Genomic DNA, 17,159 nt, shown 5'->3' with positions numbered 1-17,159 from the left:
TTTCAGATTAAAGTAAATTTGGAATTTAATTTGGAAATCAGGTCCCAGAGTCTGGAGGAAGAGCGGAGAGGCCACAATCCAAGCTGCTGAGGTCTAGTGTGAAGTTTCCACAATCAGTGGTGGTTTGGGGAGCCATGTCATCTGCTGGTGTAGGTTGACTGTGTTTTCTCAAGACCAAAGTCAGGGCAGCAGTCTACCAGGCAACTTTAGAGCACTTCCTGCTTCCCTCTGCCGACAAGATTTTTTTAGATGGAAATTTCATTTTCCAGCACTATTTGGCACTTGCCCACACTGTCAAAAGTAACATTATCTGGTTTAATAACCACAGTATTACTGTGCTTGATTGGCCAGCAAACTTGCCTGACCTAAACCTCATAGAGAATTTTTGAGAGACACTAGAACCAACAATGCAGAGAAGCTGAAGGCAGCTATCAAAGCGACCTGGGCTTCCATAATACGTCAGCAATGCCACAGGCTGATCGCCTCCATGCCACGCTGCATTGATGCAGTATTTCCTGCAAAAGGATCCCTGACAGTGCACTTACTGTACATACTTTCAGTAGGCGCCAACAGTTATGAATTAAAAATAATTTTTTCAGTTGGTCTTATATAATATTCTAATTTTATGAGATAATGACTTTTGGGTTTTCATTAGCTGTAAGCCATAATCATCATCATTAACAGAAATAAACACCTGAAATAGATTCCTCTGTGTGTAATGACTCTATATAATATATGTGTTTCCATTTTTGTATTGAATTACTGAAATAAATTAACTTTTTGATGATATTCTAATTTTTTTGAGATGCACTTGTATATTTCTGTTTTTGATCTTTTCCTTTCTCCCTTTTTAAAGGAAATGTATCATCAGAAAAAAAAATTTCAATAACTGAAATAATGTAAAGTAATAATATTTTAATGTTTTGTTTAAATATTATTATTTTTTTTTAATTGAGCAAAATATAAAAAAAAATAAAAAACTTGATATTTTCCACTGTTAAACACTAGGGGGAGCAGCTTCTGAAATCCTACAGAAATTCCACTGTATAAAAAGCTCAGATTACAGCTGCAGTAAAGTGGGCGGAGTCTGCTCTCCTGTGTGTGGTGGCACGCCTCCCCCTCCCAATGTGAGTGTTTCCAACAGATAACAGAGAATGACATGTAGGGACATAGTGCAGAGCCATTTTGTTGGTGACCAGAAATGTCTAAAGTGTCACCAAGGACAGCAGGAGTATCACCCAGGACAGGATTAGATACACAGCTCAGCAGACCGTTATCATACAGGATAGGATTAGATACACAGCTCAGCAGACAGTATCACACAGGATAGGATTAGATACATGGCTCAGCAGACAGTATCACCCAGGACAGGATTAGATACACAGCTCAACAGACAGTGTCACACAGGATAGGATTAGATACACGGCTCAGCAGACAGTATCACACAGGAGAGGATTAGATACACGGCTCAGCAGTATCACACAGGATAGGATTAGATACACAGGTCAGCAGACAGTTATCACACAGGAGAGGATTAGATACACAGCCATGCAGACAGTATCAGCGGCGGTACTCACATGCAGTGGAACACACACAGCAGCGGCGGCGGGCAGAGCGGTGGCTTGGGAGAGCGGAGCGAGCGGGTGTCATCGGAGACGATAACAGCGGAGGGGAGGGGCGGCGGTAACAGTAGCGGGAGCAGAGCGGGGGCTGGGGAGAACGGAGGGAGGGGGTGTCATCGGAGACGGTAATGGGGGAGGGGGGGAGGCGGCCCGTACTCACATATCCCCGCGGTTGACAGGGGTGTAGTGGAAGAAACAGCATACGCTGTGAGCTGCAGAAAGATGGCGCTGATCTCCTCTCTGTGCTGTGATCTGGACAGCCCAGGGGGTGCATCCAGGTCACAGCAGACGCCCACTGTAACGTTACTGATGGGGTCAGATCACGACCACTGTTCTCTATGCACAGGGGCTGCCATAAAGGAGTAACTGTTCTTACACACACAGCAAATCCAGCATGGCCCCCAGTGCCTCCAGTAAAATTAGAATTAAATAAAAACTAAATAAGCTGCGATTTTCATTTTGTATTAGAAATACTTGATTTCATAATCACTATTTTTAATACAAAAATAAAAAAACGCGATACCTTCCCTTTAAGTTTGCAGTTCATGTTTTCTTCATATGTCACTCTCATTCATGTCACAATACATTCACATCGGTATGCTTTTTTGTGCACTTCTTACATCTTACATGATCCTCTTCTGTTGTTTCTTCTCTGTACTCGCAGGCTTACCCGCTACTTCAGTGATTCTCATTCCTCTTGTCTGTGCCGCATGATGATGGTGCGCATGCACACTGGCTCCCTAGGTTTAGTGACTCTTAAGGCAACTGTAAAGGAGCACATGGGTTTTGGGTTGCCATGGTGATGCTGACGGCGCCACACATAGTGGCTGATTTCCTGGACTCTCTGATGCCTTCACTAGTATGAGCCGGCGCTACATGCGCCAATCAACATCATCATTGTCACACACACACACCCTCACTCCTTCACACAGTCAGTATGATTGGCTGAGCTTCTGAATCAAAGAATCCTGTCTCCACAGTATGCACCTCCCCTAGAAAGAAGGTATTTTGCCAAAACACCTGTTGGGAGGGGGAAACCACTATACCCATATAGGTAAACCAGTTTACATTTATTGATGACTTTCTGTATAAGCTGTCTGTATTATAGTCATTGGGCTATTTTGCCATAATTTTAATATCACATTGATTTAGCACTTATTCTACATTATTTTTAATTATTGTTCTGATATAATTACCTGTGGTATTTTGGTGGCATCTACTGGCCATTTTTATGCACTGCTACTTTTTGTGAATGTTATCAATCTTTGCAATTATGCTTTTAATAAGTTGTTTGAATAAATTATTGGTTTTAGCATTTATAGTCTTTTTTGGTCCTATCATATCCTTTAAAAGGGATATCCATTACTTGGACAACCCCTTCTAATTCCTCAAGTGTGGCCCCATTAAAATTAAAAAGCATATATTCCCCTCCCGTATCGGTGGCTTTTCAGAAGTGCTGTCTCCTGTGTTCGTGGGGATCACATGAGGTTGTGACGTCATGCAAGCCCTACACCCAGTCACCAATGGCATCTCTCTCCCTACCTTCAGGCATATGAGTAGTCGACAGGAGGTGATAGCTGTGGCTGGCTCGGGTCTCACAACTTCACGTGAGCCCCAGGAACGTGAGCTCCTGTGTGCCGCCCCCGTGCCAGCAGCCGGGCTGCTCGGATCCGGGTCCGCAGTGTGGCTCGAGGGACACTTCAAATAAAATGGGACGTATTTCTACAGGCTGTAAACAGGCTGTGACGCCACCCATGGTGTGTGGTGAAGTGTGGCACCACTGCTGCTGTTGTAGGGCACCCGGGGGCGATGGGATGGCAGCTTCATGTTAACTCCTCCGTGGGTAGGGATGGATGCCCCGGGGCCCAGTGTCTCTGTGCTGAGGGTGGTGATTGCAGGGGCCGGCGCACCCGGTCAGACCAAGGGATATTAGTTTACTCACGATTAAATGAATCACACAAGTCCAATGGTAAACCAAGGTGCTGGTGGCCGGCCTCCGCGGCCGGGTGTATTCTGGTCCCACACCCGGGCTGATGGTCTGTGTCACTTTCCTCTGCACTGTGTTTGTGGTGTGGTGGACTTCCCGGTGTGAAACACGGGAGTCCGCTCCCGGTCCTTTGGTTGGGAGCCGTGCCCGCTGACGCTGACCCCTGGGATCTAATGAGCCCTGGAGGATGCCCTATCCGCCGCAGTGGGTGGTTGTCTGCTTTTGGGACTTTGGTTGGGACAGGACCTATAATCCTGCCCTCAATTGGTTAATTAGCTAGGCCGTTGGTTCCGGTCCTGGCTTCAAGGTCCAAATACCCCCTCTGTGCATGGTTTCCGGGTCGGTTCTCCGGTGTCGGTACCAGCGGGCTCCTACCTTGTCCCGGTCCACCTCGGATCTCCGGCAGCTGTTTTCCCGTCTCCTGTCAGACACGGACCACCATCTGCCACCTAGCCAGCACGCCGGGGCTCCAACCCCGATGCCTTTCCACTCTGGCTTGCACTTGAACTTACACTCCTCTCAACTACAACTCCTCCAACTTCACACTCCAGAACTAGAACTTCAACTGATCTTTTTCCTGCCCCGTGTTCTCTAGACCCTTAGGTGGGCGTTCTCCATCCGCCTGGTCCCACCCACTAGTGTGCCTTTCCTACCTTGGGGGGGGTGACTAAGGTTTTGTCGGCTGTGTGTAACCCTGTGTGGGACAGTGTTATGCGGGGGCCTATTCTGTGTGACCACCTGGCTGTGCCAGGGCGTCACACCTGCACCACTGAAACTGAAGGGACAGGAGGGGACTTTATTTTAATGGTGCCAAACGTGGGGTATAAGGAGGGGTTGTCATAGTCATGGTAGTAGACCATCCCTTTAAGTGTGTGTATATTGTAGTTCACATTTACATAGCAAATTGTTTTCCTCAGACACAGGAAGAGTATTTTACACTTTCCTTTTTGTCACACTCTTGCACAAGGGCATGTCACAACTTTCAGGGGTCCCCTGCATTTCTCAGGTGGTCTTTCCTTAGTCCTATGGCATGTGAAGATGATAAGATAAAAAAGGCTGTTTATCTGTGTAATAAAATCATCTTAGTAGACAAATAACTTTATTATACTTATTAGGTTGTGTTGAGTGAAATATTGTGTTGTTGTCAGAACACTAAGGGGGCTTTACACGCAGCGATATCGCTATTGATATCGCTGGTGAAAGCACCCGCCCCCATCGTTTGTGTGTCACGGGCAAATCGCTGCCTGTGGCGCACAAAATCGCTAGGAGCCGTCACACGGACTTACCTGCCTAGCAACATCACTGTTGCCGACGAACCGCCTCCTTTCTAAGGGGGTGGTTCGTGCGGCGTCACAGCGGCGTCACTAAGCGGCCGCCCAATCCGCATTGCCGGCGGCCGCAGGTAAGCTTTAGTTCGTCGTTCCTGAGGTGTCACACGTAGCGATGTGTGCTGCTGCAGGAACAACAAGCAACCTCCATCCTGCAACTGTGGCGCCCCTGACCTGGTCAGGCACCACTGAGTACTGCACCCATGCTGGGGACAGTACAATACAGGTAATCCAGAAGGCTGATCGGGGTGTGGAACACAGGCGCATAGTGATCAGGTCTCACACATGTACCCATGAGAGGACCCCTGGGGATCCCAGGAGGGGGAAAAGCCTTCACCTTCACTGGAATAGTGGAGGGGGCCAAAAGCCTCCATCTCCTCTCAAGGGGTGTGGTAAGAGAGTCTGGTTGCTAGGTGGCGTAGGCAGGCACAAAAGGGAAAAGAGAAGGAGGAGTAAACAGTCTAGAGTCTGCAGCAGAGTGTGGAGGAGTGAGGAGCAGGAAAGTGAAGCTCAGACAGGAGCAGATGTGAAGGTCCCAGATGTGAGCCAGGCAGTGTAGAGTCCAGGGAGCTCGAGTGAGGAGCAGATCCCTGGGGCTGTGCAGTCTGACAGCGCCCGCGCAGTGGCTACCGACGGGGGAGAACGGTCAACTAGGAGTGCTACCCGAAATCCATCTTCAGCTAGAGAGAGAGCAACGGAGTGGGAAGTAAGGAGACTGCTAGAGAGTACCAGGCCCAAACGGGCGGCAGATCCCGAAGCGGAGATAGATCCAGCTTTCTTTTGCTAAACCTGCCGGTGTGGGGCTCTCAAAGCCCACGCCACAACACCACAAAAGCCGCAGCCACGTAGCCACAGTTAGGGCCCATAGGTCACAGGAGGCAAGCAGCTGGAGTGGCCTGGTCCAGGCGACAAGCAAACGGCAAACGAAGGGGAGAGAGGCTGCAGCATCTTCCCTGGGTGACCCCCATAGGGACTAAAAGTCGGGGTTGCCCCAAACCACCAAGGGCTAAGGAAGGCGAGTTAGTAGTCACCCTCACAAGTCAGCCTGAAGGACACCTGGTTCCCACTTGGTTCATCCCAGCTACGCCCGGGTCACTCACCCTGCCATCAACTGTGAGTAAAAACCCTGAAAGACATCCTGCCTGTGTTGAGTCATTCTGCGCCTTGTAGTTCTACACATCTACACAGGGCCCTGGGGCTTGCCTCACTCTCAGGAGGCTACTACAACTGGCTGCACCCACCATCAGCCCCAGGCATCCCTTAACCTGCAGTGGCGGTCCCCACTGACCGCAAATCTGAGAGTGGCGTCACGACAAACTACAAAGAAGGTTTCCTACCTGTGACCAGACAGATCCATCTACGTGGAGTCCCTGAAGGTAATGCACCGACACGGCGTTTGCGGGGCTCCACACAACAATCAACGATTTTTTGAAAATGAATGACGTCTCAATGATCAACGATAAGGTGAGTATTTTTGATCATTAACGACCGTTCGTTGGTGTCAAACGCAATGACGTCGCTAACGATGCCGGATGTGCGTCACGGAATCTGTGACCCCGGCGATATATCGTTAGATATGTCGTTGCATGTAACGGGGCCTTAACCCTCCAATTCACCACTGAGTGCAGCTGCATCCAGCCAAAAAATGATCGGAGAGGTGGTCACACAACATGACCGAATTCACTTTTATGGGTCATCATCTGATCTGAATGATGATTCATAGATGCATACAGGAGCTGAAGAGACCCCAACACAGGGAGAAAAGTGAGTGGACAGTAATTATTGGAGATAAGTCCAAAAAAAGAGAATTTTTTGGGTAATTCCATAAAATCTTCAATTTATTATAAATTCAAAAAATCCATATTAATGGTCAAGGGAGGCAGTCCCAGTTAACTCGTTTCGACCTGTTGTGGTCTTAGTCATAACGACTAAGACCACAAACAGGTCAAAACACATTAACTGGGACTGCCTCCCTTGAATATTAATCTGGATTTTATGAATTTATAATAAATTGAAGATTTTATGGAATTATTGGACACATTCTCTTTTTTTGGCTTTATTATTGTCCATGGGTGGCTGATGGGTGGTCTGGTCTTCACATTCAAAAATTCTGAGAGCAGGATGCGGAACACGTCAGTCGTGAGTGTCTTTCTGGAACTTTAATTGTTGGAGATACCCTGCTGAGTGGTAAGAACTTCCATCTATAATCCCACTACATTATCTCACAGGAACCTTGCACAGTGAGTGTAGTGATATCTGTTCATTAGGAGCGGTATCCACGATTCCCAACTTGATTTTTTATTTTTTATTGACAGCTTATCAAAAAAAATCACAGATCAACATAATTTATTGACACTTCAGAAAACCATCTAATATATAAAGCTGAGTGTATTTGTGTGTGTGTATGTATGTGTTTATGTATGTCCGCTAAAGGAGTCCGCACTGTCGCACTTACAATCAAGAAATTTTGCACAGATGCCTCATGTGACTCAGGGAACGTCATTGACTTAGGGGTACTTTGCACGCTGCGACATCGCAGGCCGATGCTGTGATGCCGAGCGTAATAGTCCCTGCCCCCGTCGCAGCAGCGATATGTGGTGATAGCTGGCGTAGCGAAAATTATCGCTACGCCAGCTTCACACACACACTCACCTGCCGTGCGACGTCCCTGTGGCCGGCGACCCGCCTCCTTGTTAAGGGAGCGGGCCGTGCGGCGACACTGCGACGTCACATGGCAGGCGGCCAATCGGAGCGGAGGGGCGGAGATGAGCAGGATGTAAACATCCTGCCCACCTCCTTCCTTCCGCATATCCTACGGAAGCCGCAGTGACGCCGGTAGGAGATGTTCCTCGCTCCTGCGGCTTCACACACAGCGATGTGTGCTGCCGCAGGAGCGAGCAACAACATCGGACCGTCGCGTCAGCGTAATTATAAATTATGCCGACGCTGCACCGATGATATGATTACGACGCTTTTGCGCTCGTTAATCGTATCATCTAGGCTTTACACACAGCGATGTCGCATGCGATGCCGGATGTGCGTCACTTTCAATTTGACCCCACCAACATCGCACCTGCGATGTCGCAGTTTGCAAAGTGCCCATATGTTTTGATGGGAAAATTTAACCTCGGGCTTTATAGTTACTCTCCAAAATAACATGCCTCCACTAAAGTCAATGGAGCTGGGAGCTACAGGTTATTAATAGGAGCTGTGATTGGTTGTTATAGGAACAAAGGACATTCATAGTATAAGAAGCTTATGTGTGAGGTAATATGATATCAGTGGAGAGACGGATAGAGAGAGACATAGAGAGACAGACAGGGAAAGAGACAGAGAGATAGAGACAGGGAAAGACACAGACAGACAGGCACAGACAGACATAGGCACAGACAGGCAGACAGAGAAAGAGACAGCCAGACAGAGAAAGAGACAAACAGAGAGACAGGGAAAGAGACAGACAGGAAAAGACAGACAGGGAAAGAGACAGACAGGGAAATATAGAGACAGACACAGCAGACATAGAATGAGACAGACAGGGAAAGAGTCAGACAGGGAAAGAGACAGACAGAGAGACAGGGAAAAAGACAGACAGAGACAGGGAAAGAGACAGACAGAGACAGGGAAAGAGACAGACAGAGAGACAGGGAAAGAGACAGACAGGGAAAGACAGACAAGGAAAGAGACAGACAGGGAAATATATAGACAGACAGACACAGGCAGACAGGGAAAGAGACAGACAGGGAAATAGACAGACAGGGAAAGAGACAGACAGAGGCAGACAGAGAAAGATGCATACAGGGAAAGAGACAGAGAGTGAAAGAAACAGAGAGACAGAGACTGACAGAAACACAGAGACAGACAGGGAAAGAAACAGACAGACACACAGAGACAGACAAAGAGAGAGACTGATACAGAGACAGACAGACAGAGAGATAGACAGACAGAGAGACTGATACAGAGACAGACATGAATAGAGACAGACAGACAGACAAACACACAGATAGACAGACAGACAGGGGAAGAGACAGACAGAAAGAGATAGACAGAAAGAGGCAGATAGACAGAGAGCAAGAGACAGGGAGAGGGACAGAGAGACAGTTACTATCCCGGGCAACACCGGGTACTACAGCTAGTAATATATAATTACCATTTTAAGTGATGTACGTCCATTGCCCATAAATCTGATATGAGTACATTAGTTGTATTTAGTGTGAACTGTAAAATGATGATAATTACAGTCATAATAATCAGTATTAGTTTCTCCAGCTTCAAAACATCAGGGACACATTACAATTTTTGTTTCTTGAAAAAAGTGCCCTAATTTTACAGACTGTCCAGAATATTCTGAATGGCTGGCAGCCCTGGCATTATTGCATGATTTGATAGACTAATTTCCATTTTTCTTTTTAGTCCACTATGAGTAATTTCATTAGTAACAGTTTATAGAGCACATACAGTAACTTAGCCGCAACAACTAACATCTGTGTCAGCAGTAATAAAGAGCATCGCTCCGTGCATATTCCTATGTTTCATTGCTTACCTCTTCTGAAGCATTTAGGATATTCCAGCTTTCCGGCTTCACAAATCACTCTCATCCTTGTACCAGGAGGAACTTCATATCCAGGTTTACAAACAAATTCTAAACTATCGCCATGTAGAGAGTACAGCTTTTTATCAGTGCTATACTTTAGCTGTAGATTATTTTCTGCCATGCTCTTTTCCTTTGCAGTACATGGCTCTGCAACATAAAATAGACGTTTTACTCTATTATTTTTATCTATTTATTTTTTTTACTGTTATTATTATTGAAATTTTACAAGAGTAATAATAAACATTACATGGGTCCCAGATCTGTGCAAATGTGTCTGGGGTGTTGTTAAGGGAGGCGGTAAGGTGCTCCAGTGAGCGGACTTCCTTCAGTCGCCCTTATAGATTTACATGAGATGGGCGGCTGTTGGTTTCCAGGCCCTTGATATCAAAGATTTAGTGGCTGTACAAATGTAAAGTAACAGCCTGGCTGACTTTTTACCCTGTTCTATAGGGGGAACATTCAGTAAGTAATCTAGAGGGTCCAAAGAAAGGCAAATGGAGAACATGCCCTCAAGGAGCTCCCCCACAATACCCCAAAAAGTGGCAGTAAGACTAGATTTCCAAAAGATATGAATGGGGGAACGAGTCATTTTAATTTATTTTATACATAAAAAAATTACAACCAATCAGATCTTTATCAATAATCCCATACTTAGAATTACAGCGGCATTAATACAGTTTTCATCTTACTGAAATTTTACCTTTTTCCCATTATTGTGAAATAAAAATATGATATAGTGACCCGGTTAAGGTAGTATAAGTTGAAGAAAATATTAACTTTGGAAAATTTATAATAAATCTAGCGATAAGCTCCAGTTATCATACAATTTACAGTAATTCTATTTTTGTACCACTTTACAATAAACCTATAAGAAACACAAGCCACATGAATAGCTACACAGGGAACTTCAAGATCCTCTGCCACAATGTCAAATTAGGAAGAGTTTTGAGACTCCTTAAAATCACATAATTTTGAAAAATATTATAAATTGGGAGTCCTCAGTCTTTGATTAATCTAAATATGGTCAATGAAACCAAAACATCAAGAGATGGTCTCCATAATGACATGAGAAGTGATGATTAACTTGTTGTTCATCATTGTCCATGTAAACAACTCTTGTGGTGTTTTGCATATGCATCCATTGTTCTGGTGGTTCTACACGCCAATATCAATCATTTGCACACTTAGGACTAGAGTTGAGCGCGGTTCGCGGTTCGAGGTTCTCCAGTTCTAGGCTCGAGTGATTTTTGGGCCTGTTCTAGATCGAACTAGAACTCGAGCTTTTTGCAAAAGCTCGATAGTTCTAGAAACGTTCGAGAACGGTGTTAGCAGCAAAAAAACAGCTAATTCCTAGCTGGCTTTCCGCTGTAATAGTGTAAGTCACTCTGTGACTCACGCTATTATGACATTTCAGTGTATAGTGTGCGTGAACAGCGCCTTCAGATCACTGCTGTTTGTATAATGGCGATCGCCATTTTTTTTTTTTTTTCCTTGTCTTCCTTCCCTAAGCGCGCGCGTCTTGTGGGGCGGGCCAGCATGTCAGCCAATCCCAGACACACACACAGCTAAGTGGACTTTTAGCCAGAGAAGCAACGGCATGTGTGATAGGATGTCCATGTCACATGTCCCTGCATTATAAAAACGAGTATCTGCCCGTCCGGACGCCATTATCTCTTCTGCGTCCTTGGTGTCAGACATCACTGGCGCAGCTCCGTCCTGAGTCCTATCGCTGATACAGCTGTATGCGCTCCATACACAGCGCTGGACAGCTTAGGGAGAGCACTTTCTATCAGTCCTTTTAAGGGCTCAAACCGGCAGGGTCAGAGCCATAGGTGACAGATCCTGAAAACAGCGACAGCGTCTGTGTAGCAAAGGTCAGGGATTTCCTCCCTGCAATTCCCTAGGAGGGAATAGAAAGGCAGGCTTCCATTCCTCTACCCAGAGCCCCACAATCCTGGCACTGTACCCTCCTGTCCTCTGCACACTCCAACTCATTATAACTAAGCCATTATACTAGCAAACACTCAGTGTACCTAGTGGCATCCTAAACGTGGCAATTGGACTTTGCTATAGTCCCACTAGTGCAAAGACATTTACAGCACCTCTGCCTGCATTGCACACTCCAACTCATTATAACTAAGCCATTATACTAGCAAACACTCAGTGTACCTAGTGGCATCCTAAACGTGGCTATTGGACTTTTGTGTAGTCAAACTAGTGCAAAGATATATGCAGCACGTCTGCCTGCATTGCACACTCAAACTTTTTTTAACTAAGCCATTATACTAGCAAACAGTCAGTGTACCTAGTGGCATCCTAAACGTGGCTATTGTACTTTTGTCTATACACACTATTGCAAAGATATTTGCAGCACGTCTGCCTGCATTGCACACTCCAACTCTTTTTAACTAAGCCATTATACTAGCAAACACTCAGTGTACCTAGTGGCATCCTAAACGTGGCTATTGTACTTTTGTCTAGTCAAACTAGTGCAAAGATATTTGCAGCACGTCTGCCTGCATTGCACACTCAAACTTTTTTTAACTAAGCCATTATACTAGCAAACAGTCAGTGTACCTAGTGGCATCCTAAACGTGGCTATTGTACTTTTGTGTAGTCACACTATTGCAAAGATATTTGCAGCACGTCTGCCTGCATTGCACACTCCAACTCTTTTTAACTAAGCCATTATACTAGCAAACACTCAGTGTACCTAGTGGCATCCTAAACGTGGCTATTGTACTTTTGTCTAGTCAAACTAGTGCAAAGATATTTGCAGCACGTCTGCCTGCATTGCACACTCAAATTCTTTTTAACTAAGCCATTATACTAGCAAACAGTCAGTGTACTTAGTGGCATCCTAAACGTGGCTATTGTACTTTTGTGTAGTCAAACTAGTGGAAAGATATTTGCAGCACGTCTGCCTGCATTGCACACTCAAACTTTTTTTAACTAAGCCATTATACTAGCAAACAGTCAGTGTACCTAGTGGCATCCTAAACGTGGCTATTGGACTTTTGTGTAGTCACACTAGTGGAAAGATATTTGCAGCACGTCTTCCTGCATTGCACACTCAAACTCTTTTTAACTAAGCCATTATACTAGCAAACAGTCAGTGTACTTTGTGGCATCCTAAACGTGGCTATTGTACTTTTGTGTAGTCAAACTAGTGGAAAGATATTTGCAGCACGTCTGCCTGCATTGCACACTCAAACTCTTTTTAACTAAGCCATTATACTAGCAAACAGTCAGTGTACTTAGTGGCATCCTAAACGTGGCTATTGTACTTTTGTGTAGTCAAACTAGTGGAAAGATATTTGCAGCATGTCTGCCTGCATTGCACACTCCAACTCTTTTTAACTAAGCCATTATACTAGCAAACACTCAGTGTACCTAGTGGCATCCTAAACGTGGCTATTGTACTTTTGTCTAGTCAAACTAGTGCAAAGATATTTGCAGCACGTCTGCCTGCATTGCACACTCAAACTTTTTTTAACTAAGCCATTATACTAGCAAACAGTGTACCTAGTGGCATCCTAAACGTGGCTATTGTACTTTTGTGTAGTCACACTAGTGGAAAGATATTTGCAGCACGTCTTCCTGCATTGCACACTCAAACTCATTATAACTAAGCCATTATACTAGCAAACAGTCATTGTACCTAGTGGCATCCTAAACGTGGCTATTGTACTTTTGTGTAGTCAAACTAGTGGAAAGATATTTGCAGCACGTCTTCCTGCATTGCACACTCCAACTCTTTTTAACTAAGCCATTATACTAGCAAACAGTCAGTGTACCTAGTGGCATCCTAAACGTGGCTATTGGACTTTTGTGTAGTCAAACTAGTGGAAAGATATTTGCAGCACGTCTGCCTGCATTGCACACTCAAACTTTTTTTAACTAAGCCATTATACTAGCAAACAGTCAGTGTACCTAGTGGCATCCTAAACGTGGCTATTGGACTTTTGTGTAGTCACACTAGTGGAAAGATATTTGCAGCACGTCTTCCTGCATTGCACACTCAAACTCTTTTTAACTAAGCCATTATACTAGCAAACAGTCAGTGTACTTTGTGGCATCCTAAACGTGGCTATTGTACTTTTGTGTAGTCAAACTAGTGGAAAGATATTTGCAGCACGTCTGCCTGCATTGCACACTCCAACTCTTTTTAACTAAGCCATTATACTAGCAAACAGTCAGTGTACCTAGTGGCATCCTAAACGTGGCTATTGTACTTTTGTGTAGTCAAACTAGTGGAAAGATATTTGCAGCATGTCTGCCTGCATTGCACACTCAAACATTTTTTTAACTAAGCCATTATACTAGCAAACAGTCAGTGTACCTAGTGGCATCCTAAACGTGGCTATTGTACTTTTGCCTAGTCACACTATTGCAAAGATATTTGCAGCACGTCTGCCTGCATTGCACACTCCAACTCTTTTTAACTAAGCCATTATACTAGCAAACACTCAGTGTACCTAGTGGAATCCTAAACGTGGCTATTGTACTTTTGTCTAGTCAAACTAGTGCAAAGATATTTGCAGCACGTCTGCCTGCATTGCACACTCAAACTTTTTTTAACTAAGCCATTATACTAGCAAACAGTCAGTGTACCTAGTGGCATCCTAAACGTGGCTATTGTACTTTTGTGTAGTCACACTAGTGGAAAGATATTTGCAGCACGTCTTCCTGCATTGCACACTCAAACTCTTTTCAACTAAGCCATTATACTAGCAAACACTCAGTGTACCTAGTGGCATCCTAAACGTGGCTATTGGACTTTTGTGTAGTCAAACTAGTGGAAAGATATTTGCAGCACCTCTGCCTGCATTGCACACTCAAACTCATTGTTACTAAGCCATTATACTAGCAAACACTGAGTGAACTTAGTGTCATCCTAAACGTGGCTATTGGACTTCTGTATAGTCCCACTAGTGCAAAGATATTTGCAGCACCTCTGCCTGCATTGCACACTCAAACTCATTGTTACTAAGCCATTATACTAGCAAACACTGAGTGAACTTAGTGTCATCCTAAACGTGGCTATTGGACGTCTGTATAGTCCCACTAGTGCAAAGATCTTTGCAGCACCTCTGCCTGCATTGCACACTCAAACTCATTGTTACTAAGCCATTATACTAGGAAACACTGAGTGAACTTAGTGTCATCCTAAACGTGGCTATTGGACTTCTGTATAGTCCCACTAGTGCAAAGATATTTGCAGCACGTCTGCCTGCATTGCACACTCAAACTCATTGTTACTAAGCCATTATACTAGCAAACAGTCAGTGAACCTAGTGGCATCCTAAACGTGGCTATTTGACTTTTGTGTAGTCAAACTAGTGCAAAGATATATGCAGCACGTCTGCCTGCATTGCACACTCAAACTTTTTTTAACTAAGCCATTATACTAGCAAACAGTCAGTGTACCTAGTGGCATCCTAAACGTGGCTATTGTACTTTTGTGTAGTCACACTAGTGGAAAGATATTTGCAGCACGTCTTCCTGCATTGCACACTCAAATTCTTTTTAACTAAGCCATTATACTAGCAAACAGTCAGTGTACTTAGTGGCATCCTAAACGTGGCTATTGTACTTTTGTGTAGTCAAACTAGTGGAAAGATATTTGCAGCACATCTGCCTGCATTGCACACTCCAACTTTTTTTAACTAAGCCATTATACTAGCAAACAGTCAGTGTACCTAGTGGCATCCTAAACGTGGCTATTGTACTTTTGTGTAGTCACACTAGTGGAAAGATATTTGCAGCACGTCTTCCTGCATTGCACACTCAAACTCATTATAACTAAGCCATTATACTAGCAAACAGTCAGTGTACCTAGTGGCATCCTAAACGTGGCTATTGTACTTTTGTGTAGTCAAACTAGTGGAAAGATATTTGCAGCACGTCTTCCTGCATTGCACACTCCAACTCTTTTTAACTAAGCCATTATACTAGCAAACAGTCAGTGTACCTAGTGGCATCCTAAACGTGGCTATTGGACTTTTGTGTAGTCAAACTAGTGGAAAGATATTTGCAGCACGTCTGCCTGCATTGCACACTCAAACTTTTTTTAACTAAGCCATTATACTAGCAAACAGTCAGTGTACCTAGTGGCATCCTAAACGTGGCTATTGGACTTTTGTGTAGTCACACTAGTGGAAAGATATTTGCAGCACCTCTGCCTGCATTGCACACTCAAACTCATTGTTACTAAGCCATTATACTAGCAAACACTGAGTGAACTTAGTGTCATCCTAAACGTGGCTATTGGACTTCTGTATAGTCCCACTAGTGCAAAGATATTTGCAGCACCTCTGCCTGCATTGCACACTCAAACTCATTGTTACTAAGCCATTATACTAGCAAACACTGAGTGAACTTAGTGTCATCCTAAACGTGGCTATTGGACGTCTGTATAGTCCCACTAGTGCAAAGATCTTTGCAGCACCTCTGCCTGCATTGCACACTCAAACTCATTGTTACTAAGCCATTATACTAGGAAACACTGAGTGAACTTAGTGTCATCCTAAACGTGGCTATTGGACTTCTGTATAGTCCCACTAGTGCAAAGATATTTGCAGCACGTCTGCCTGCATTGCACACTCAAACTCATTGTTACTAAGCCATTATACTGGCAAACAGTCAGTGAACCTAGTGGCATCCTAAACGTGGCTATTTGACTTTTGTGTAGTCAAACTAGTGCAAAGATATATGCAGCACGTCTGCCTGCATTGCACACTCAAACTTTTTTTAACTAAGCCATTATACTAGCAAACAGTCAGTGTACCTAGTGGCATCCTAAACGTGGCTATTGTACTTTTGTGTAGTCACACTAGTGGAAAGATATTTGCAGCACGTCTTCCTGCATTGCACACTCAAATTCTTTTTAACTAAGCCATTATACTAGCAAACAGTCAGTGTACTTAGTGGCATCCTAAACGTGGCTATTGTACTTTTGTGTAGTCAAACTAGTGGAAAGATATTTGCAGCACATCTGCCTGCATTGCACACTCCAACTTTTTTTAACTAAGCCATTATACTAGCAAACAGTCAGTGTACCTAGTGGCATCCTAAACGTGGCTATTGTACTTTTGTGTAGTCACACTAGTGGAAAGATATTTGCAGCACGTCTTCCTGCATTGCACACTCAAACTCATTATAACTAAGCCATTATACTAGCAAACAGTCAGTGTACCTAGTGGCATCCTAAACGTGGCTATTGTACTTTTGTGTAGTCAAACTAGTGGAAAGATATTTGCAGCACGTCTTCCTGCATTGCACACTCCAACTCTTTTTAACTAAGCCATTATACTAGCAAACAGTCAGTGTACCTAGTGGCATCCTAAACGTGGCTATTGGACTTTTGTGTAGTCAAACTAGTGGAAAGATATTTGCAGCACGTCTGCCTGCATTGCACACTCAAACTTTTTTTAACTAAGCCATTATACTAGCAAACAGTCAGTGTACCTAGTGGCATCCTAAACGTGGCTATTGGACTTTTGTGTAGTCACACTAGTGGAAAGATATTTGCAGCACGTCTTCCTGCATTGCACACTCAAACTCTTTTTAACTAAGCCATTATACTAGCAAACAGTCAGTGTACTTTGTGGCATCCTAAACGTGGCTAT

The 17,159-nt window shown here is 44.4% G+C and overlaps 1 protein-coding gene across 2 annotated transcripts in view; it reads right to left on the bottom strand.

Moving 5' to 3' along the window:
• Nucleotides 1-17,159, bottom strand: part of LOC142249982 (complement factor H-like) — a 375,145-nt gene that overhangs the window by 253,416 nt on the left and 104,570 nt on the right. For both annotated transcript variants that reach the window (XM_075322036.1, XM_075322037.1), the window contains exon 5: nt 9,478-9,675. In XM_075322036.1, the coding sequence (XP_075178151.1) occupies nt 9,478-9,675 (198 nt within the window). The remainder of the gene's footprint in view (nt 1-9,477; nt 9,676-17,159) is intronic.

The sequence above is a fragment of the Anomaloglossus baeobatrachus genome, chromosome 8, assembly GCF_048569485.1.
Source record: "Anomaloglossus baeobatrachus isolate aAnoBae1 chromosome 8, aAnoBae1.hap1, whole genome shotgun sequence".
In the NCBI taxonomy this organism is placed as follows: Eukaryota; Metazoa; Chordata; class Amphibia; order Anura; family Aromobatidae; genus Anomaloglossus; species Anomaloglossus baeobatrachus.
This window is presented reverse-complemented; position numbering and strand designations above follow the sequence as displayed.